Consider the following 23805-nt stretch of genomic DNA (forward strand, 5'->3'; position numbering starts at 1 on the left):
ACAACAGGTGCACGAGTCACTATCCTCTCTCACCTTCCGAATAAAACAGGTGAAGGTCTGTTGGCCCAGTCTTGGGACCCCAACACACTATACATAAAGGTAGCGTATAACGGCACATATTTTGTGTGCGGGTATAGGGCATACCCCTTGTTATCTAGGCGATGGACAGGGTCCTGCTATTTGGGATATGTGGTGCCATTTGTGCGGCAAACACGTACCCTAGTGGAAGCACATGCCTCCAGCTGACACAGGCGAGCCCTCACCCCCGTTGAGAGGTTCTTTGGGGTCATGATGTTCCCATTCGGGATAGGACGCACCATGGATGAAGTACAGAACTGCTGAAGCTCTGGAGGGCATCACGGCCGAAATGATAGCAATATGGACCGTGGCATTACAAAACCGAATGGCCCTCGATTATCTGTTAGCTGAGAAAGGGGGAACGTGTGCCCTGATAGGATCTGAATGTTGCACTTACATCCCCGATAGTTCAGAAAACATAACCAATCTCGCTGATCACATAAGAAGGGAGGTAAAGATTGGCTGTTAGGTGGACCCTGGGGATTGTATCTAATGCTGGAGCAATTATTCTCATCGTAGTAATAATTACCTGTTGCTTGATTGGTTGCTTTAACCTTTGTTGTAAAGTCATGATGGCAAGGTTAGCAAACCCTCTTGTGGTCATGGGCTCCCGGGTTATGATCCAGCAAACTAAAGACCTACTCGACAAGGAGGATCAGGAAAGAGAGTGCGAACGGCTGAATACGATACTCCTGGAATAGTCACCAGGGTTATCATGGAATGATAAAAGAGGGGAATGAGAATGTGTGAAAATGTATAAGCAATAGAGACAGTGAAGTGATCAAAGGAATCATGGAAGGATAACTAAAAGAATGTCAGACTGCAAATGTTACAACATCAGCACAAATAGCAGACTTGTTCAAGGTCTTAGTTACTAGTCACACCAGTAACATTGTAACATTGCAATGGGTGAAAAAGCTCTTTGTGCAAAACAGTTGCGAAACCACTTGCCCGTATCTAATTGGGCAAGGAAGGCCAGGTATCGGCTCATGAGTGGACAAAAGGAAGGAGGGATCACAAAAGGATAGGGTGAACTGAATGTCCCTCAATTGTATTACGTACTGAAAGTGTATAACCATTGCGCCCCTACATTGTAACGGGGCTTGTCCGAGGGAAGTGAGCGCACTCTGAGGGAGAGCGTTCCTTTGTTCTGATAAGTCCTGGCCGGTGAAACAATTAATAAAGACTGCTTTGTTATAAGCTGCTTTGGTGTTCGCATCAGTGTATTCGCTGAAACAGATTGAGGGAAAAAAAATCCGTATTAATATGCTTGGGCAATTCTTGTGTGACTCCCACCTGCATGTTAGCTATTTGAAGTAACTTGATGTGTTAATTACATCGATCTGGCATTCATTGTTCGAATTTATGAAAAATTTGAAGCTGCAGTGCTACAAGCTGGTTTTTAACTTGTTTGAGGAAATCAACTAATTGAGGAAATATCAAATTATGTACTTTTTCTATAAATTACTATATACCTCCATGTGCAAAACACCCACCGTTCATTCTTTCTCCAACTAATCTGCACTTTGGAGCTGACCCGTAGATGTTAAAAATGACCTTTATGCTCCCACCTACAGTCAGAAACTCAGTTGTGTGCCTCCGCATAGGACTCCGGGGGACTGGGTGGAGAGTGTGAGGACGACCCTCCTGATTAACAGGCTATTGTTTTGTGCAAAACTCCAAAAGGGATGATATCTGAGGTGATTTAGCACTTTTGATGGAAAATTAATTTGCATATGCATGTTGAACAATGTATGGTTCTGATCTAACATTACCCTTCATCAAATGGGAACTAATTAAGCTCTTTGTATTTTTCTCACTTAAGGTAATGCCTAGTGTGCAATATCACTAGAATTTTGCCAAAGCATGTTGGTTCAGTTTTGTTAACTACACAAAGCATAGTCTGAAACAGTTTCAATCCAGGTCGGGAGTTCTAAGTATAGTACAAGAAAACTCTGTGTCTCAATGTCGGCCACAATTTAAATTTATTTGATTTTGGATTTTCTAGGTCTGGATGCCCAAGACACACTCTTTTTCTTAAGTACACTGCTTTAAAGTTTGATATGGTGGGTGGGTATGTTTTGCAGCTGTGGGTGATGTGCTTTTCTTTTTTCTCTCTCTGCCTTTTACAGAACCTTAACATAAAAACTTTGGCGGATGATGTGGTAAGCCTGTTCTGGAATCTCCTGCTGTATGTGCCTAATTCACTAAATCATGCATGCTAAAAATTGCAGTTGTTCACATCCCCTCACAATATTTGTGAAAATGGGCATTTGTTCTGCTTCAGAAATAACTTGGTACTAATGAGAACGTTTAATACATTTCCTCAATTTTGCTTCCAGTGTTTTAAATCCACTCTCTCAGCCTGCTGAACTATTTAGTACTTTATGGGATTGGAATAGTTAAAATAGGACTCCTTTTCTTGAGAAATTTATACTTTCAATTTTGAATTTATGACCTCCATATACAATGTGAAGATTAAAGTTACGCCTGCAAGAACAGGATGAGAAAAAAGCATAAACTTCAGTCTTTTTTTTTAAAAGCTGGACTGTGAGTTGATTAAATTAGGATTCCACTGCCTGGTCTCTGGGAGAAGGAAAGTCGGTGAAATGGTAAAATCCATTATCCCTTGGGATAAGCATATTTGAGTTTTACCTTTCCAAGGAATTTAAATAAGTGCAGTTAGTGAGCTCTTTTTATCAGCAGGTTGTTGACTATTACAATTCAATCTGATGTACAAAATACATCATTTTTTTTTCAAATTTAGTATTGAGAGATAACTTGGCTGCTGTTGCACTGGTAATGACTGGGTAAATTCAAACGTGTTGCACAAGGAGTCCCTTACCATTCTTGAAAACAATTAGAACATTCATGCAGATCAGTAAATGATACAAGTTCTTTCATGTTAACTACTATGCAGATTCCAAATTCATTTTTAATACGGTAATAAATGGATTCCTTGTTCCTGGTGACCATCATTATTTTATTAATCTGAATTCTAAACCAATTAATCAAATTTAAACCTACATGAGGTAACTTGAAAATGAGCTTGTAAGATATTTTGAGATTGGATTGCTATATTGTGCATGACACAAGCGTATTCCATAATTAATGGATTTTCCTGGTGTGTGTTCCTCATGACTGAAGATATTTTATATTAAATGAAATTAATGGCCAGCAACTCAACCTTCAGGCACTCAAGACCGATCATGATCAAGCCAGTTAAAAGCATCCTTAAACGTAATGAGATTTTCCTAACTTACTTAAAATATGTATGTTCTAACTATGCATGCCAAGCTAACAACTGATATAAGGCACTTAAAAATCATGAATTGTGTTGAATGTTTTATTGTCTTCACATGACATAGGTAAATTTTCCATAATTGCATGATTATGATGACTTTGCTCTTAAGAATTGCCTTTTGGAACCACGATCTAAGAGTTTGGAACTTGCTAAATATCATTAACTTCATTTTTAACCCATTTTGAAGTGTGCTTTTCTCCATCATTAGGTTTCCCCATGACCACCATTGAAAGAACAAGCAGGCAACCTACCTACTTTTAGTCTTGTATTAATGACGACTGTCTTTTAACTGCATAGTGCAGGAGATTGGCTTCGGGTGACTTGCCTGAAAGGTCAAGTCTCCGGCTCAGCATTTCTTCCAACAGCAGACTGAGTTGAACTTGTCATGTGGGTTGCAGAGGCACGTAACTACATCATACCACTGTATGTTATTGTGTGTTGAAGCACCACTGCACTGTGAAATGGCTGCCTCAAATTTGGTTCATTAAGCTACATAAATATATATAAATCTATATAAAGCTATATAAATCTTTTGAGCATCAATCTGTCCGTTTGATGTATCTGTCACCATTAGTACTTCAATGCCTACAGTTCAGTCTGCAGTCAAACCACATTCCAGCAAGCTGAGTGTAGATACTTTATTTTAAGATTAACATTTACGATTAAGATCCTCTTTTGAGTTAAAAGGAACTGTATCTCAAACAAGTGTAAAAAGCTGACTTTATGCATATTAGTGAGATTTTATGATCTTTAAGATGTTAATGTGCATCTATACTGCCGAGTAAGTTGAAAACCAGATTTGCCTGCTATAATTCTTGCTTGTGGATATTTTAAAGGTAAGGTGTAGCCTTTAATTTGATACTCTACTATAATTATCCTGCTTTGCCAACGAGTAAGCATGTGGTATTCACATACAAAGTCAGTGGAAATGCGCATGCTTTTGTAAAAGATGTGTTCATAATAAAATGTTTTAAAGAAAAATATAAATATAGGAAGCTATATGTGGAATGACGATTTTAATATAATTTATTTATTTTGACAGCGTGACAGATTAACCAGTTTTCGAAAGTCAACTGCGAAAAAAGAGAAACCTCACATACAGCATCCTACTGACTCCCAAGTGGCTCTGTGTGACTTGCCACTAGCACAACCGGTGTTTGAGGAATGTTTTATGAATCTTTCTGAGAAAGAGATTTTAGATCTCTTTGAAAAAATGATGGTAAGTACTGTTTTTTTTTAAATTATGGAATATTTATTTTAAGAACTCACTGACCAAATGTTTTTAGACATTTCTAACTCCTAAATCAGCAAACTGTAACATTACTAGTAGCTTTGCGCATAGCCCTGTGTTTCCAGAGAAAATTACTGAGATGCTGTAGTGTGCGACACAATGGCCCGTAATTTGCGGCCCCCATGGGTGCATACATGTCCGTAAGGGCCGCGCAAGTTCTGGGTTTTCACGTGTAAAGCGCATGTGAAAAAACCTGGAACTTGCGATCTGTCAAGAATCTTCACCGTGGATCCAGGACCATCAAGTAGGTTTGAAATTTTTTTTTTGCCGGTCGGAGGCATCCATCCTCTGGAAGCCTTTGCCCAATGTTTAATATCCTGTAAAATGCAGCAGCGTCAGTATTTTAAAAAAATAATTCAAACTGTAGTTCCTTTTGGTTTTTTTTAGTGAATGTGGGTATTTGTGGTTCACCTGGTGGAGTCCTGCAGAATATTTTCATTATGTTGTATAATTTTATCAAAGGGTAGAACTTATTTTCTCCCAAGACCTTTTGTTTTGAAGGAAAGCTTGAAAGAGGAGACATCATTTCAATATTTCAGTGTTCTCGCAAAATAATTGATCTAAATTTGTGTTTCCATAAAATAAATCCTTGGACTAAACTGCTAATGTTGGTCACTTGGAGGCTGGGACAGGAGAAATTATAATGGGGGATAAGAAATGGCACAGACTTTAAACAAATATTTTGTATCTGTCTTCACAGTAGAAGACACAAAAAGCATACCAAAAATAGTGGGGAACCAAGGAGCTAATAAGACTGAAGAACTTAAAGTAATCAATATTAATAGAGGAAAAAGTACTTGAGAAACTAGTGTGATTAAAAGACGACAAATCTCCTGGACCTGGTGGCCTACACCCGAGGGTTCTAAAAGAGGTGAATGCATTGGTTATGATCTAACAAAATTCCCTAGATTCTACAATGGCCCTCGCGGATCAGAAGCTAGCAATAGTAACTCCGCTGTTCAAGAAAGGAGGAGAGAGAAAACAGGAAACTATACGCCAGTTAGACTGATGTACTTGCCTTGAAGGCGGTGCAGCAAAAGTTCACTAAATTGATCCTTGGGATGAGAGGGCTGTACTATCAGGAGAGATTGAGTAGATCTCTGGAGTTTAGAAGAATGAGAGATGATCTCATTAAAACTTTTAAGATTCTGAGGGTGATTGAATGTGGGTGGATGCTGAGAGGTTGTTTCCCCTGGCTGGAGAGTTTAGAACTAGGGGGCATAGTCTCAGGATAAGGGGTTGCCCATTTAAGACTGAGATGAGGAGGAATTTCTTCACTCAGGTTTGTGAATCTTTGGAATTCTCAACTCAAGGGCTGTGAAGGCTTTGTCGGTGAGTGTATTCAATGCTGAGATAGATAGATTTTGAACTCGAGGAATCAAGTGATTATGGAGATCTGGCAGGAAAGTGGAATTGAGATTGAAAATCGGCCATGATTTTATTGAATGGCATAGTAGGCTGGAGGAGCTGTATGGCCTACTTCTGCTCCTAATTATATTGTGTTCTTGTGTTCTAAATGTATGTTACCAGTTTGACAAGTCAAAAATTGCCAGGTGAAATCAAAGCCTCTTTCACTCAAGCCATTGTCACATCATGGGGTGATTCTAAATTGCCTTAGAGGTAGCGCCTACACCTTTGCTGAACCATATTGCTTAACACAAGATATTGTCTTTGAAGCATCGGACCTTAAGATGAAACCATGTATTACTCACTCCAATCTCTTGATGACTATAGCATTATCCTAATATATGGGGCCCAAGTTTCAGCCTCCGTTGCTCCTGATTTTTTTGCAGCAACTGGTGTAGAACGGAGTATCTTAGAAATTCAAATTTTCGGTATTTAGTTTGCTCCAGTTCTAGTCAGTTAGAACAGTTTCACTTTGGAACAGAATTTTTTTTTCAAAAGGGGGCGTGTCCGGCCACTTACGCCTGTTTTCAAAGTTTCGGCAGTGAAAATTTACTCCAAACTAACTTAGAATGGAGTAAGTAAAGATTTTTGTACGCTCAAAAAAACCTTGTCTGCACTCTAGAAAATCAGGCGTAGGTTACAAATCAGGCGTAGGGAATGGGGGCTGGGGGTTAAAGGGAAGTTTACAAACATTAAACACTTCAGTTTTACAAATAAAGAGCCATCATCAATAATAAATGATAACATCAATAAATCAATCAAAAAAAATGAATAAATAATTTTTAAAAAAAATCAATAAATAAAACATTTTCTGCTTACCGACTGCAGCACCGTGAGCCCTCCAACAGCATGCTGGGATGCCCCCCCACCCCACAGTGTGCCTCTGTCAGTGTCTCTATCTCTCTGTTTATCTGTCTGTCTGTGTCTCTCACTCTGTCAGTGTCTGTATTTCTGACAGCGAGAGGAGGGGGGTAGAGGGAAGAAGGGGGTGGGGGAAGAGAGAGAGAGAGAGGAAAAGGGGGGAGGGGAGAAGGGAAAGTGAAGGGGGGAGAAGGAAAGTGAGGGGGAGAGGGAGGAAGCGAGGGAGGCTGAACGGGCCGGGTCCAAGACTTCGGGCAGGGCCTGTCCCCAGCACCAGATTTACAGGTAGGTGGCGTCGGGTCGGGGGGGCGGAGGGAAGTCGGGTCTGGGGGGGGGGGGGGGGGGGGAGAAGGGAGGTCGGGTAGGGGGGTGGGGGGAGGGAGGGAGCGCGGGTCGGTTCGGTTTGGGGTGGAGGGAGGTGGGGGAGCGCGGGTCGGGTCGGGAGGAAGCAGGAGCTGGGCGTGGGAGGCAGCCTTATGCACGCAGCCCCAGTGAGGCTATTTGGCCAGGGCTAGGGGCTGCGTGCTTCGGGCCCCTCCCACAGTTTTGGGCGCCTGGAGCTACTGCACATGCGCGCCCACTGTAGCACGCATGTGCAGAGGTCCCGGCACTGTTTTCAGCGCAGGGACCTAACTCCGCCCCCCACAGCTCGTGCTGCGCTGCGCCCGGCTCCAGAGGACCTGCAGGGAGCCGGAGAATCTAAGTTTTTTTTTTTTAGGCACACTTTGCGGCGCGAAAAACGGGCGTCCTGGCACAGCCCGAAACTTAGGCCCATGATGAGGACGTTCCATAGCTTGTATATAGTATGATCTTTCTTGTACTCCACTCATTCCTAACTTTCTTTATTTGCATGCCTGCACTTTTCCTGTTTATTGCTCTGATTGGCATGCCAATGTGGCTTGCTTTATTAGCTAAACTGACCATCAATTATTATATCAGAATTCTAATTGGGTTTTGGCAGATTTGATCTTGAAAACCTCTAAACAACATCCCCTTATCTTTTCCACACCACCCTGCCCCACACCCCCCCACAAAACCATAAGACATACAAAAAGTCGGGCAGGAAAAGACTGGTCCATCGAGACTGTCCCAAACAGTCAATATGCTACTAAGCTTTTTTCTTTGTTCTAGTGGGGGGAAAAAACACATTTTTGAGTTGGTCAATATTCATCATCTCTCATTTGTGGTGTAATTCTGGTGAGTTTTTGTATAGTGTTTCTATGGGCTCAAGTTTCGACTCCCGCTCGAACGGCGCACGTCGGAGAGGCCCGCCTAATTGCGAAATTGCACCGAATACTTACCTCGCAATTCTCCGATATCTGTCGACCCGTTTCCAGCTCGGCGCAGCACAGCAGGAGCTGCTGGGGGCGGAGCTACAGCTCTGTGCCAAAAACAGTGCTGGCAGCTGCGCACGTGCGCAGTAGCTCCTGACCCTCGCACCCTGACTGTGCCCAGGCGATGACCCTATCCCTGGCCAAAGGGACGTCGCCCCTGTGCCGTGCCGGGCCGAGTGTCCTGACAGCCCTTACCTTATCGGCGGCGGGGCCTGCCCGCTTGGCATCTCGCTGGGGGCGGGCCCTGCCCGAAGTCCTCAGCGGCGGCTCGGCATCTTCTGCGTGCGGGGCCCGCCCGAAGTGTCATCGGCGGCGGTGGGACCCGCCCGCCCGGCATCTCGCTTGGGTGCAGGCCCCGTCCGAAGTCCTGGGTGGCGGGGCCCGCCAGACCGGCATCTCCTGGGGAGCCCCGTCCCAGCACGCTGCTGCAGTAGGTGAGTAGAAACGTAATTTTTTATTTATTTTTATTATTTTTTAAAATTTTAATAATTTTGTTTTGTTATTTTTGTTGATTTATTGATTTATTTATCATTTATTATTGATGGCTTTTTATTTGTAAAAGTTAAGTGTTTAATGTTGTAAACTTTCCTCTCCTTCCCGCCCCCACCCATCTCGTTCCCTATGCCTAATTTCTAAAGTATAGGCAAGGTTTTCCTGAGCGTACAAAAATCTACATTTACTCCATTCAAGTTAGTTTAGAGTAAGTTTTCGCTGCCTAAACTTGCAAAACAGGCGTAAGTGGCTGGACATGCCCCCTTTTGGGGAAAAAAAAAATCTGTTCTAAAATCAAACTATTCTAATTCACTAGAACTGGAGCAAACTAAATGCCGAGTTTTGCAATTTCTAAGATGCTCCTTTCTAAACTAGTTGCTTCAGGGATCTGGTGGACGGAAATTTAAAAAGTAAAAGAGAACGGAGAAGGCAAAAGTGCAGGGTAGTGAAAGAGGTAATGTTAACCAGAGTGTGACTAGTAGGGACAGAGTGTATATACAACAAAATTTAAATCTCTATATCTGAACGAACAAAGCATTTGTTACAAGATAGATGAGTTGATGGCACAAATAGAAATAAATGGATATGATCTGATTGCCTTAAGAGACATGGTTGCAAGGTGACCAAGGCTGGGAACTAAATATTCAGGGGTATTTGCCATTTTGTAACGATAGGCAGAAAGGAAAGGAGGTGGAATTAGCTCTGTTAGTAAAGGATGAGATCAGTGCAGTAGTAAAACATGATACCTGCTCAGAAGATCAAGATGTAAAATCAGTTTGGGTTGAGATGAGAAATAATAAGGGAAAGAAGTCACTGGTGGGAGTGGTCTACAGGCCCCCAAACAGTAGCCACTCTGTAGTAGAGTATAAATCAAGAAATAATGGAGGCTTGTAAGAAAGGTACAACAATAATCATGGGTGATTTAAATCTTTATATTGATTGGACAAATCAAATTGGCAAAGGTAGCCTTGAGCAAGAGTTTGTAGAGTGTATGCGGGATGGTTTCTTGGAACAATACGTTGTGGAACCAACCAGGGAGCAGACTATTTTAGATCTGGTAATGTGTAACGAGTCTGGATTGATGAATGATCTTTTGGTGAAGGATCCTCTTGGGAAGAGTGATCATAACATGGTAGAATTTCAAATTCAGTTTGAGGGTGAGAAAGCTAGGTCTCAAACTAATGTTCTGAACTTAAAGGTAATTACAAAGGTATGAAGGCAGAATTGGTTAAAGTGGACTGGGAAAATATATTAAAGGTTAAGACTGTAGAAAAGCAGTAGCAAACATTTAAGGAGATATTTCATAACTCTTAGCAAAGATTTATTCCAATGAGAAAAACAGATGCTAAGAGAAGGATGAACCATCCTTGGCCAACTAAAAACATCCCAATAATTGATCATCAAGGGGCTATTCGGGAAGGGGAACTTAAAACAATTACTATCACTAGATAAGGTACTAGGCAAACTAATGGGACTAAAGATGGACAAGTCCCCTGGACCTGATGGCCTGCATCCTAGGGTCTTAAACAAAGTGGCTTCCGAGATAGTGGCATTGTTTTTAATCTACAAAAATTCCCTGAATTCTGGAGAGGTCTCAGCAGATTGGAAAACCACAAATATAACACCCCTATTTAAGAAAAAAGGGAGACAGAAAGCAGGAAATTATAGACCAGTTAGCCTGACATCTGTCATTGGGAAATTGTTGCAGTCCATCATTAAGGATGTAGTAGCAGGACATTTAGAAAATCATAATGCAGTCAAGCAGAGTCAGGATGGTTTTATGAAAGGAAAATCACGTTTCACAAATTTGCTGGAGTTCTTTGAGGATGTAACGAGCAGAGTGGATAAAAGGGAACCAGTTGATGTGTATTTGGAATTCCAGAAAGCATTCGATAAGGAGCCACAGAAAATGTTACTGCACAAGATAAAAGCTCATGGGATTGATGGTAATATATTAGTGTGGATAGAGGATTGGCTAACTAACAGAAAATAGAGTCGGGATAAATAGGTCATTTTCAGGTTGGCAAACTGTAACTAGTGGGGTGCCACAGGGATCAGTGCTGGGGTCTCAACTATTTACAGTTCATATTAATGACTTGGATGAAGGGACCGCCCCAAGTATAACTTAGCCAAATTTTGATGATACAAAGATAGGTGGGAAAGCAAGTTGTGAGGAGGATGCAAAGAATCTACAAAGGGATATAGATAGGCTCAGTCAGTGGGCAAAAATTTGGCAGGTGGGCTATAATGTGGGAAAATGTGAGGTTATCCACTTTGGTCGGAAAAATTAAAAAGCAAATTATTTAAATGGGAAGTGATTACAAAATGCTGTAGTACAGAGGGATCTGGGAGTTCTTGTACATGAAACACAAAGTTAGCATGCAGGTACAGCAGAGTAATCAGAAAGGCAAATGGAATGTTGGCCTTTATTGCAAGGGGGATGGAGTATAAAAGTAGGGAACTCCTGCTCCAACTATACATGGTGTTGGTAAGACCACATCTGGAGTACTGCATACAGTTTTGGTCTCCTTATTAAAGGAAGGATATACTTGCATTGGAGGCAGTTCAGAGAAGGTTCATGAGGATGATTCCTGAGATGAAGGAGTTGTCATATGAAGAAAGTTTGAGCAGGTTGGGCCGATACTCATTGGAGTTTAGAAGAATGAGATGATCTGATTGAAACATATAAGATTCTGTTGAGTTTGACAGGGTCGATGCAGAGAGGATGTTTCTTTCCCCTCATGGGGAATCTAGAACTAGGGGGCATAATTTCAGAGCTAGGAGTCGTGCAATTAAAACAGAAATGAGGTGGAATTTCTTCTGAGGGTTGTGAATCTTCGGAATTCTTTACCCCAGAGAGCTGTGGAGGCGGTATAATTTGAATATATTTCAGGTGGAGATAGACAGATTTGTGAATGGTAAGTGAGTTGAGGATTATGGAGAGCGGGCGGGGAAGTGGAGCTGAGGCCAGGATCAGATCAGCCATGATCTTATGGAATGGCGGAGCAGGCTTGAGGTGCCAAATGGCCTACTCTTGCTCCTATTAAGTTCTTATGTTACCTAGTCGTCTTGTTCCTTCTCAACATCTGGTACTCGTGGCCCTTTGCTCTTCACTCCGCCTTGTTTATTTAAAATTAACCTACTTTATCACTTGTCAGGGCTGTCAACATGGCAGCTGTTTGGAGAAATGTCTGATCAGGAACACTGAAGCTGATCACAATCTTAGATAAGAACAGGAGTAGGCCATTTAGCCCCTCGAGCCTGCTCCGCCATTCAAAAAGATCATGGCTGATCTGGCCGTGGACTCAGCTCCACATACCCGCCCGTGCCCCATAACCCTTAATTCCCTTATTCGTTTAAAATCTATCTGTGATTTGAATACATTCAATGAGCTAGCCTCAACTGCTTCCTTGGGCAGAGAATTCCACAGATTCACAACCCTCTGGGAGAAGAAATTCCTTCTCAACTCGGTTTTAAATTGGCTCCCCTGTATTTTGAGGCTGTGCCCCTTAGTTCTAGTCTCCCTGACCAGTGAAAACAACCTCTCTGCCTCTATCTTGTCTATCCTTTTCATTATTTTAAATGTTTCTATAAGATCACCCCTCATCCTTTTTGAACTCCAACGAGTAAAGACCCAGTCTACTCAATCTATCATCATAAGATAACCCCCTCATCTCCGGAATCAACCTAATAAATCCTCTCTGTACCCTCTCCAAGGCTAGTATATCCTTCCTTAAGTAAGGTGACCAAAACTGCACGCAGTACTCCCAGATGCGGCCTCACCAATACCCTGTACAGTTGCAGCAGACCTCCCTGCTTTTGTACTCCATCCCTCTCGCAATGAAGGCCAACATTCCATTTTCCTTCCTGATTACCTGCTGCACCTGCAAACTAACTTTTTGGGATTCATGCACAAGGACCCCCAGGTCCCTCTGCACCGCAGCATGTTGTAATTTCTCCCCATTCAAATAATATTCCCTTTTTCTGTTTTTTTTTTTTCCCCAGGTGGATGACCTCACATTTTTCGACATTGTATCCCATCTGCCAAACCTTCGCCCATTCGCTTAACCTATCTAAATCTCTTTGCAGCCTCTCTCTGTCCTCAACACAACCCGCTTTCCCACTAATCTTTGTGTCATCTGCAAATTTTGTTACACTACACTCTGTCCCCTCTTCCAGGTCATCTATGTATATTGTAAACAGTTGTGGTCCCAGCACCGATCCCTGTGGCACACCACTAACCACCGATTTCCAACCCGAAAAGGACCCATTTATCCCGACTCTCTGCTTTCTGTTAGCCAGCCAATTCTCGATCCATGCTAATACATTTCCTCTGACTCTGGGTACCTTTATCTTCTGCAGCAACCTTTTGTGTGGCACCTTATCGAATGCCTTTTGGAAATCTAAATACACCACATCCATCGGTACACCTCTATCCACCATGCTCGTTATATCCTCAGAATTCCAGTAAGTTAGTTATACATGATTTCCCCTTCATGAATCCATGTTGCGTCTGCTTGATTGCACTATTCCTATCCTAGATGTCCCGCTATTTCTTCCTTAATGATAGCTTCAAGCATTTTCCCCACGACAGATGTTAAACTAACCGGCCTATAGTTACCTGCCTTTTGTCTGCCCCCTTTTTTAAACAGAGGCGTTACATTAGCTGCTTTCCAATTTGCTGGTACCTTCCCAGAGTCCAGAGAATTTTGGTAGATTATAACGAATGCATCTGCTATAATTTCCGCCATCTCTTTTAATACCCTGGGATGCATTTCATCAGGACCAGGGGACTTGTCTACCGAGAGTCCCAATAGCCTGTCCAGCACTACCCCCCTAGTGATTGTCTCAAGGTCCTCCCTTCCCACATTCCCGTGACCAGCAATTGTTTCAACGAAGTGGCTCATACCTGAATAAATCCAACAATTCACACAATTAATACATTTAACTACAAATGAACTCGATTTTTTTTTTTAATATGCTGCTTTCTTCCTGATTTTGGGAAGTTCGGCGACAATAAACACAAAAACCCTCATGCGCAACTACATCCGGTTTTTTGGCAGCAGTCACATTCTATCAAAAAAAACTCAAATCAAGTTAAACAAATCCATGCTGGCTCTCCTTTATTAGTCCATGCTTGTCTAATTGGCCGTTCATTTTCTCCCAGTTTATTTCTAAATGCTTCTGCACCACCGACAAACTGACTGGCCTGTAATTACCAGGTTTATCCTTCGCTCGTTTTTTGAACAAGGGTTTAACATTTGCAGTCCTCCAGTCCTTTGCCACCAGCCATGTATCGAGAGGATTGGAAGATTATGGCCAGCACCTCCGCAATTTCTACCCTTGTTTCCCTCAGCAACCGAGGACACATCCCATCTGGACCGGTGACTTGTCCACTTTAAGTACTGCCAATCTTTCTAATGCCTTCCCTTTACCTATTTTTATCTCATCTAGTATCTTGGGAACCATAGCTTTGGCAAAAACCCTCTTATTGGTAAACACCAGTGCAAAGTACACATTTAGGGCCCAAGTTTCCACATGATTCGCGCCTGATTTTTAGGAGCAACTGGTGGAGAACGGACTATTTTAGAAATCGCAATTCTCCACTTTTTTTTTTCTGCAGTTCTAGTCGGGGAGAACAGTTCTAGTTTAGAACAGAATTTTTTCTTCAAAAGGGGGCGTGTCCGGCCACTGACGCCTGATTTGATAGTTTCCACAGTGAAAATGTACTCCAAACTAAAGTAGAATGGCGCCAGTGAAGATTTTTGTAGAACTGAAAAAACCTGTTCTACACATTAAAAAATCAGGCGCAGATTACAAATTAGGCGTCCAGAACGAGGTGGGGGGGGAAGGGAACTCATTAAATTTGACAATAAATCCGTGTTTATACTTCTACAAATATTATACAAATAAATCCAACCTGAATAAACATTTATAAGCCAAGAAAAGATTAAATAAACCATCTTCCTACCTGTGTGAAAGTGCTTCAGCCAGGGAGAATTCTGCAGCTGTTCGTGCCGCTGAGGGAGGGAGGGAGAGAGAGAGAGAGAGGGGAGGGAGGGAGAGAGAGAGAGAGAGAGGAGGGGGAGGGGGTGGTCGGGGGAGCGGGTGTCGGGTCGGTGGGGGGGGAAGAGCGGGTCTCGGGTCTCTGTCGGGGCGGGGGGGAGCGGGTCTCGGTCGGGGCGGGGGGGGGAGCGGGTGTCGGGTCAGGTCTGGTCAGGTCGGCGGGGGGGAGGGGGGGGGGAGCGAGTGTCGGGTCTGGTCGGGGTCGGGGAGCAGGAGCTGGCCGTGGGAGGAGCCTCATTCACGCAGCCCCAGTGAGGCCATTGGGCCAGGGCTAGGGGCTGCGTGCTTCGGGCCCCTCCCACACAGTTCGGCGCTTGGAGCTACTGCACTTGCGTGCCGACTGTAGCGCGCATGTGCAGAGGTCCCGGCACTGTTTTCAGCGTAGGGACCTGGCTCCGCCCCCCCACAGCTCGTGCTGGCTGCGCCGAGTGCCACAGGACCTGTAAGTCGGTGGAGACTACCGAGGATTTTTTTAGGCGCCGTTTTAGGCGCGAAAAACGGGCGCCCAGCTCGGAGGGGCGCCCGTTTTTTTTCTTGTGGAAACTTGGGCCCATTGTACTTCAGCCATGCCATCTACCTCCAAAAATAGATCTAATTTTGGTCCCTAATCAGCTTCACAGCTCCTGACAACCCTTCACTGTTAATATGCTTATAGAATACCTTTGAATTCCCTTTTTATTTTAGCCGCCAATCTGTTCTCATGCTTTCTCTTTGCCCCTCATTTCTTTTTTCATTTCTCCTCTATACTTTTTATATTCAGCCTGATTCTCCTTTGTATTACCAAGCTGACATCTGTCTTACGCCCCTTTTTTCTGCTCCATCCTGCTCGCTAGTTCCTTTCTCATCTAGGGAGCTCTGGCTTTGTTGCCCTTCCTTTCCCCTTTGTGGGAATGTACCTAGACTATACCCAAACCATCTCTTTTTAAAGGCTGCCCATTGCTCTATTACAAAATGATTGTGTACTGTAAGCAGTTTAACATTTCCATTGTAATCACTTGGTTGATCTAACATTGTTGCTGCTCGAAATTAGTAGTATATTCTTCAGGATTGGTAATCTCAGCATTGCTACCAGTGCCACGTGCTAGTCAGAATAGGAATTGCAGGATAACTCAGATGAATACGTGGTTTGAGGAGTGGTGCAGAAGGGAGGGATTCAAATTCCTGGGACAATTGGGACTGGTTCTGGGGGAGGTGGGACCAGTACAAACCGGATGGTCTGTACCTGGGCAGGACCGGAACCAATGTCCTAGGGGGAGTGTTTGCTAGTGCTGTTGGGGAGGAGTTAAACTAATATGGCAGTGGGATGGGAACCTGGGCAGGGAGACAGGGAAATAAAATGGAGGCAGAAGCAAAAGATAGAAAGGAGAATAGTAAAAGTGGAGGGCAGAGAAACCCAAGGCAACAAACAAAGGGCCACATTACAGCAAAATTCTAAAGGGGCAAAGTGTGTTAAAAAGGCAAGCCTGAAGGCTCTGTGCCTCAATGCGAGGAATATTCGGAATAAGGTGGACGAACTAACTATGCAGATAGCAGTTAACGGGTATGATTAATTGGCATCACGGAGACATGGCTCTAGGGTGACCAAGGCTGGGAACTCAACATCCAGGGGTATTCAACATTCAGGAAGGATAGACAGAAAGGAAAAGGAGGTGGATGGTGTTGCTGGTTAAAGAGGAAATTAATGCAATAGTAAGGAAGGACATTAACTTAGATGATGTGGAATCGGTATAGGTGGAGCTACAGAATACCAAAGGGCAGAAAACGCTAGTGCGAATTGTGTACAGACCACCAAACAGTAGTAGTGAGGTCGGGGACAGCATCAAACAAGAAATAAGTGATGTGTGTAATAAACGTACAGCAGTTATCATGGGCGACTTTAATCTACATATAGATTGGGCGAACCAAACTGGTAGCAATGCGGTGGAAGAGAATTTCCTGGAGTGTATTAGGGATGGTTTTCTAGACCAATATGTCGAGGAACCAACTAGAGAGCTGGCCATCCTAGACTGGGTAATGTGTAATGAGAAAGGACTAATTGGCAATCTTGTTGTGCGAGGCCCCTTGGGGAAGAGTGACCATAATGTGGTAGAATTCTTTATTAAGATGCAGAGTGACAGTTAATTCAGAAACTAGGGTCCTGAACTTAAGGAAAGGTAACTTCGGCGGTTTGAGGCGAGAATTGGCTAGAATAGCCTAGCGAATGATACTTAAAGGGTTGACGGTGGATAGGCAATGGCAAACATTTAAAGATCACATGGATGAACTTCAACAATTCTACACCCTATCTGGAGTAAAAATAAAACTGGGAAGGTGGCTCAACTGTGGCTAACAAGGGAAATTAAGGATAGTGTTAAATCCAAGGAAGAGGCATATAAATTGGCCAGAAAATGCAGCAACTCTGAGGACTGGGAGAAATTTAGAATTCAGCAGAGAAGGACTAAGGGTTTAATTAAGAGGGGGGAAATAGAGTACAAGAGGAAGCTTGCCGGGACCATAAAAACTGACTGCAAAAGCTTCTATAGATATTTGAAGAGAAAAAGATTAGTGAAGACACATGTAGGTCCCTTGCAGTCTGATTCAGGTGAATTTATAATGAGGACCAAAGAAATGGCAGACCAGTTGAACAAATACTTTGGTTCTGTCTTCACGAAGGAAGACACGAATAACCTTCCGGATGTACTAGGGGACCAAGGGTCTAGTGAGAAGGAGGAACTGAAGGATATCCTTATTTGTCGGGAAATTGTGTTAGGGAAATTGATGGGATTAAAGGCCAATGAATCCTCAGAGCCTGATAGTCTGCATCCCAGAGTTCTGAAGGAAGTGGCCCTAGAAATAGTGGATGCATTGGTGATCATTTTCCAACAGTCTATCGACTCTGGATCAGTTCCCATGAACTGGAGGGTAGCTAATGTAACACCACTTTTTAAAAAAGGAGGGAGAGAGAAAACGGGTAATTATAGACCGGTTAGCCTGACGTCAGTAGTGGGGAAAATGTTGGACTCAACCATTAAGGATGAAATAGCAGTGCATTTGGAAAGCAGTGACAGGATCGGTCCAATTCAGCATAGATTTATGAAAGGGAAATCATGCTTGTCGAATCTTCTGGAATTTTTTGAGGATGTAACTAGCAGAGTGGACAAGGGAGAACCAGTGGATGTGGTGCATTTGGACTTTCAAAAGGATTTTGACAAGGTCCCGCACAAGAGATTGGTGTGCAAAATCAAAGCACATATTATTGGGGGTAATGTACTGACGTGGATAGAGAACTGGTGGGCAGACAGGAAGCAGAGTTGGGATAAACGGGTCCTTTTCAGGATGGCAGGCAGTGACTAATGGAGTGCCGCAGGGCTCCGTGCTGGGACACCAGCTATTTACGATATACATTAATGATTTCGATGAAGGAATTGAGTGTAATATCTCCAAGTTTGCAGATGACACGAAACTGGGTGGCAGTGTGAGCCGTGAGGAGGACGCTAAGAGGCTGCAGGATGACTTGGGCAGGTTAGGTGAGTGGGCAAATGCATGGCAGATGCAGTATAATGTGGATAAATGTGAGGTTATCCACTTTGGGCACAAAAACACGAAGGCAGAATATTATCTGAATGGCGGCACATTAGGAAAAGGGGAGGTGCAACGAGACCTGGGTGTCATGGTTCATCAGTCATTGAAAGTTAGCATGCAGGTACAGCAGGTGGTGAAGAAGGCAAATGTATGTTGGCCTTCATAGGGGATTTGAGTATAGGAGCAGGGAGGTGTTACTGCAGTTGTACAGGGCCTTGGTGAGACCTCACCTGGAATATTGTGTTCGGTTTTGGTCTCCTTATCTGAGGAAGGACGTTCTTGCTATTGAGGGAGTGTTGCGAAGGTTCACCAGACTGATTCCAGGGATGGCTGGACTGACACATGAGGAGAGACTTGATTAACTGGGCCTTTATACACTGGAGTTTAGAAGGATGAGAGGGGATCTGATAGAAACTTATAAGATTCTGACGGGACTGGACAGGTTAGATGAGGAAAGAATGTTCCTGATGGTTGGGGAAGTCCAGGACCAGGGGACACAGTCGAAGGATAAGGGGTAAGCCATTTAGGACTGAGATGAGAAGAAACTTCTTCACTCAGAGTTGTTAACCTGTGGAATTCCCTGCCGCAGAGAGTTGTTGATGCCAGTTCATTGGATATATTCAAGAGGGAGTTAGATATGGCCCTTATGGCTCAAGGGATCAAGTGGTATGGCGCGAAAGCAGGAAAAGGGTACTGAGGGAATGATCAGCCATGATCTTATTGAATGGTGGTGCAGGCTCGAAGGGCCGAATGGCCTACTCCTGCACCTATTTTCTGTTTCTATGGATACACTAAAATAATTGAATGCTTTGAAATTAAAATCAATTACTATATATCTGTAGTGGAGTTCTGTTCAAGACTAAGATGTGGAGTTTCCGCTAGGGGTGCAGTTGGCAGAATGTGCTGGATACTGAGCCAATTTTGCCAAGGTTACACTGAGGTTTTTTGCGCAAACATTATCATAAGCCCGAACGTAAAATCTCCCTTGAATCAGCGCAATAAAGCAGCCTAATAGATCGTAATCAATTTGTGACTGACACAACATCATAAAGAGGAGTGGATTGCCAGAAAATTAGCTGCTATTCAACTTTTTAAACCGGGGAGATCAATTGACTGATTTAATGCTCTTGGTGTTACTTTTTAATTGGCTTCAATTTAATATCAGTCACTGGTGTCTTCTATCAACTAATTACTGTAGCAGAGCAGGACACACCTGTGTGGCTTCAACTGACTGCTGGTCGCTAGTCTTTGGTACCAAGGGCAGAGCAATTTAAAGTAATTGCAGCAGCAGGATTAAGTTGCTATCCAGGCGGAAATCGTGCAGAAACTCTTGCGCATGCGTTTTGGTCCCTAATCAGCCTCACTGCTCCTGACAACCCTCTATTTCTGGAAGTCCATTCCACATGTTGATCACTCTGTGCAGAAGAACTTCCTGATATTGATCTTAAATTTCCCTTTTAGTTTGAATCTTCCTTTTTCCTACTCTTGCAATTTAATTTAAAGTTCCTCTGAGGAGGACATAGTTGCTCATGTCTTCCCTGGCGAATACTTGGAAGAGGTAATTGTTCATAATATTTTGTTTTGACCCTGTTTGTATCTATTATGGTTTTCTCATCTCTTTCTTACCCCTTTACTGTTGTACTAAAATTACTTTTTTTGTTTGGCTCTGCAGATTTGCATGTTTTCAAAGTCTTTCCACCCCTTTGATCACTCTTTTCACAGGTTTCTACATGGTTCTGTATTCATTCTGGTGAATCACTTCCCTTGCAGTATTTAGAGAGCTCATTTTTGTTTTCTATTCTCTCAATGTATTAATCTGTTTTGGATAATTCTGAGTTTGCTGATTTTAGAAATATATTTTCCTGCATGCTCAGCATTGTTCCTTTTAAGGTGTTTCACTTGCCTTTTACTGAGTTGTTATATATCCTCCTCCAATCCATTTGCTTCAGTTATTCAAGGATTTCTTCGAATTTAGCCCTTTTCTTTGTTCAGTAAAAGATCTGCAAATTGTGTCTGCGCAATGGTTCCATTTGTCTGATCTGAAGAAACAAGACATACTTAAGGGTACTTCTGGTTCATGATTCTTTAGGAAATTTAGAATTGAATGCTTAACATTTTATAAGTGAGCTTCAGATTGGGAGCTGTATTTTTGGCACTCTGAAGATTTTTATTGAGAATTCTCAACATTTTGCCTTTCCCAAGAGAGATTGGTGTTGAAGTTCCTTCTGCCTTTGGTGATTGTAGATAACAGATTTCTCCACATAACTGTTTTAAGAGTTTTGAAGTGTAGCAGCAATAGATCCAAATGTGGACCGTTATTGCTTTGGTAATAACCATTGTTGTCTGTTAAGGGACTTGAATCTTTATAATGACTGACTGTAGAATAAAATGAAAACTCATTGACTACTGACCAGAGAAGAAGTGCAATGTGAACTGAGTCAAGCTTCACCCTGTAGAACTGAGGATGCACACTGAACATTCTGGTCAGCATTCTATCAATGTTGACATATTAGTCCTCATAATACATAATCCTAATTGGACTATCCCCATTTATTTAGCACTACTGTAGCTTTTGGAAGATCTATAAATGCAGTAAGAAAGATTATCACAGATTGTATGGTCTTATTACACAAGGCTTCATCGACAGCACCTCCCAAACCTGCGACCTCTACCACCTAGAACAAGGGCAGCAGACACATGGGAACACCATAACTTCGAAGTCGCACACTGTTCTGACTTGGAAATATATTGCTGTGTTCCATCATTGTTGCTGGGTCAAAATCCTGGAACTCCCAATCTAACAGCTTTATCTAACATCTACCTTCACCACATGGATCGCAGTGGCTCAAGAAGGCGGCTCACCACCACCTTCTCGAGGGCAATTAAGGATGGCAATAAATGCTGGTTTTGCCAGCGACAACAACATCCCATGAATGAACAAAAAATATATAATTTGCATCCATAGCTTTGAACACTATTTTTACTGCTTTACCATTCAGGTGCATCACCTGCCTTTTAAAAGAACTGATGACTGCTCTGAGAGTGGGGACCATATGCAGTGGATTGGGAAAGATCCTATTTGCATCATGTCAGAGCATTAAACTCATCAGAAGCGTATGAACCCAGTGATATTCTTGGCTGGTGGTTGAATTTATCCAGAGGTGTGAAATAATTTACATTCATAGAATTAAGATGTTAAAGGTACATAATCTAATTGTCCCTCTGCTACATACGCATTTTAATGTATTAAATGCTTGCTTTTCATTCTGGGAATTGATTAAACAAATGTTAAAATTCTAAATCCAACAAGCTACATTTTTAAAAATTATCATAGAAATGAGACTGTAGATGTACCACACGGGGATGTGGGAAACATTATTAAAGATAGATGTGGAAATGGAATTGGTTTTGAAAAAATAGCAGAACTCAAAGTGGATACATTACCAGCTACTGTGCATCCTGAGCTGTTGAGACAAGTCAGAGAAAGTAGCCGAGGTGCTGACCACAATTTACAATCCTCCTTAGTTATGGGACTGGAGGGTAGCTAGAGCAACACATGTTTTCAAGAAGGGAGAGAAGGATAAACCTGGTAAATGTAGATAGTTGAAGAAAATGTAGATTCATAATTCAAGAAGAAATTTAGAGATGCATGGGAAAATCAAGAATGGCCATAACAGATTTGTTGAAGACAAATCGTTTTTGACAAATGTAATGTTTTATTTTTAAGGGCTGCCATTATGTCGGTAGAGGAAATGTAGTAGATGTTGTATATAGTGTACATAGATTTTCAGAAGGTGTTTGATAAGGAGGCTCAGTATAAAAAGTTTGAGGAACTATAGCAGCCTGGATAGAAATGTACTTTATGGATAGTAAACAAAAGGTTCGGATTAATTGCAGAGAAAGATATGGATTTTGGGGTGAGAGCAAAGAAATGGGATTAATTTTGGATTGCTGTGGTAGAGCTAGCACAGAAAAGACAGGCCGAATGACCCTCTTCCATTCGACTTACTTCTATGATGCTGTATATTCTTTGAACCTTGCTGTGGATTAATGCTTTGGGGAAACTTCAGTCTGCAACTTTTCCTTCTGAGTCAGCTCGTACTTCAGATCCAGGAATGTTTGGGGCAACATCTGTTATTTCACTGCTGTATTTTGGAATTTATCTGTACTGCACTTCAAGATTTTGATTGCATTCTGAAAGACGCTAAAATATTGTACAAAGGGGCCACCATCAATTAGTCCCTTTCTGCTAGCCCCCATTCACGTGTCAGCAAATATTATCAAGTGGCGATGGCTATTTTCCCTTGGGAATGGAAGGGAGAAATAGTCTGTTACCAAACTTCTGAGAAGGAAAGAAAAGCAATGGATATAGTTTGATTTGTATAAAAGCAAGTCCTGTAACCAACTGCGATGAATAGGATTTTCATAAATGAAATTTAGTGGGTGGAATACAATTTGCAGAACCTCCTGAAGGAACTCTGTTCTTGCATCTTCCTACTACCTTAAAAAGTAGATATACATTGAGATTGATAGCTTCAGTTCTCGGGCATGTCATCAGATGCATGGCAGGTAATAAAAACTTGGATAATAAGAAATGTTTGTTTGAAAAGAAACATTTACACAAGCATTAATTTCTTGCCCACACAATCCACTGTTGGCTTATAAGAACATTTGGATAAGGAGAATGTTTTACACTCCACAGGCTGGTTCCTGTTACAAAATTGCTACTGCAGTGCCAATTGGATCAGTATACATGCCTTTAACAGTGTTTGTTTAACAAGGAAAAATCTGATAATTGGAACACATCGTTTGTCTCTGGGGTCTTGGCATTCAGAGGCTTCTATTGTGTGAGCACACTGAATTCCTGCTAATATTCACACCCATTAAACTTGGATTAGTTTCAATAACTCATCATTATAGGCAGTCCTTCGAAATCGAAGAAGACTTGCTTCCACTCAAAGTGAGTTCTCGGGTGTCTGTTCAGTCCAATACAGGAATTAGTCTCTCTCACAGGAGGGACACAGTCGTTGAAGGAAAGGGTGGGTAGGGAGCCTGGTTTGCCGCATGCTCTTTCCGCTGTCTGCGCTTGATTTCTGCATGCTCTCGGCGAAGAGACTCGAGGTGCTCAGCGCCCTCCTGGATGCTCTTCCTCCACTTAGGTCGGTCTTGGGCTAGGGATAGAAACATAGAAAATAGGAGCAGTAGTAGGCCATTTGGCCCTTTGCGCCTGCACCGCCATTCAATATGATCATGGCTGATCCTCTATCTCAGCCCCATATTCCTGCTTTCTCCCCATATCCCTTGATGCCTTTTGTATCTAGAAATCTATCTTATCTCCTCGTTAAATATATTCAGTGACTTGGCCTCCACAGCCTTCTGTGGTAGAGAATTCCACAGGTTCACCACCCTCT

The 23805-nt window shown here is 42.6% G+C and overlaps 1 protein-coding gene across 1 annotated transcript in view; it reads left to right on the forward strand.

Moving 5' to 3' along the window:
- The window catches only part of diaph2 (diaphanous-related formin 2), a 503895-nt gene that overhangs the window by 98469 nt on the left and 381621 nt on the right, over nt 1–23805 (forward strand). Inside the window, exons 2-3 of the mRNA XM_070883985.1 lie at nt 2211–2243; nt 4425–4601. Coding sequence (XP_070740086.1) covers nt 2211–2243; nt 4425–4601 — 210 coding nt within the window. The remainder of the gene's footprint in view (nt 1–2210; nt 2244–4424; nt 4602–23805) is intronic.

Source organism: Pristiophorus japonicus, chromosome 6 (genome assembly GCF_044704955.1).
Source record: "Pristiophorus japonicus isolate sPriJap1 chromosome 6, sPriJap1.hap1, whole genome shotgun sequence".
Taxonomy (NCBI): domain Eukaryota; kingdom Metazoa; phylum Chordata; class Chondrichthyes; family Pristiophoridae; genus Pristiophorus; species Pristiophorus japonicus.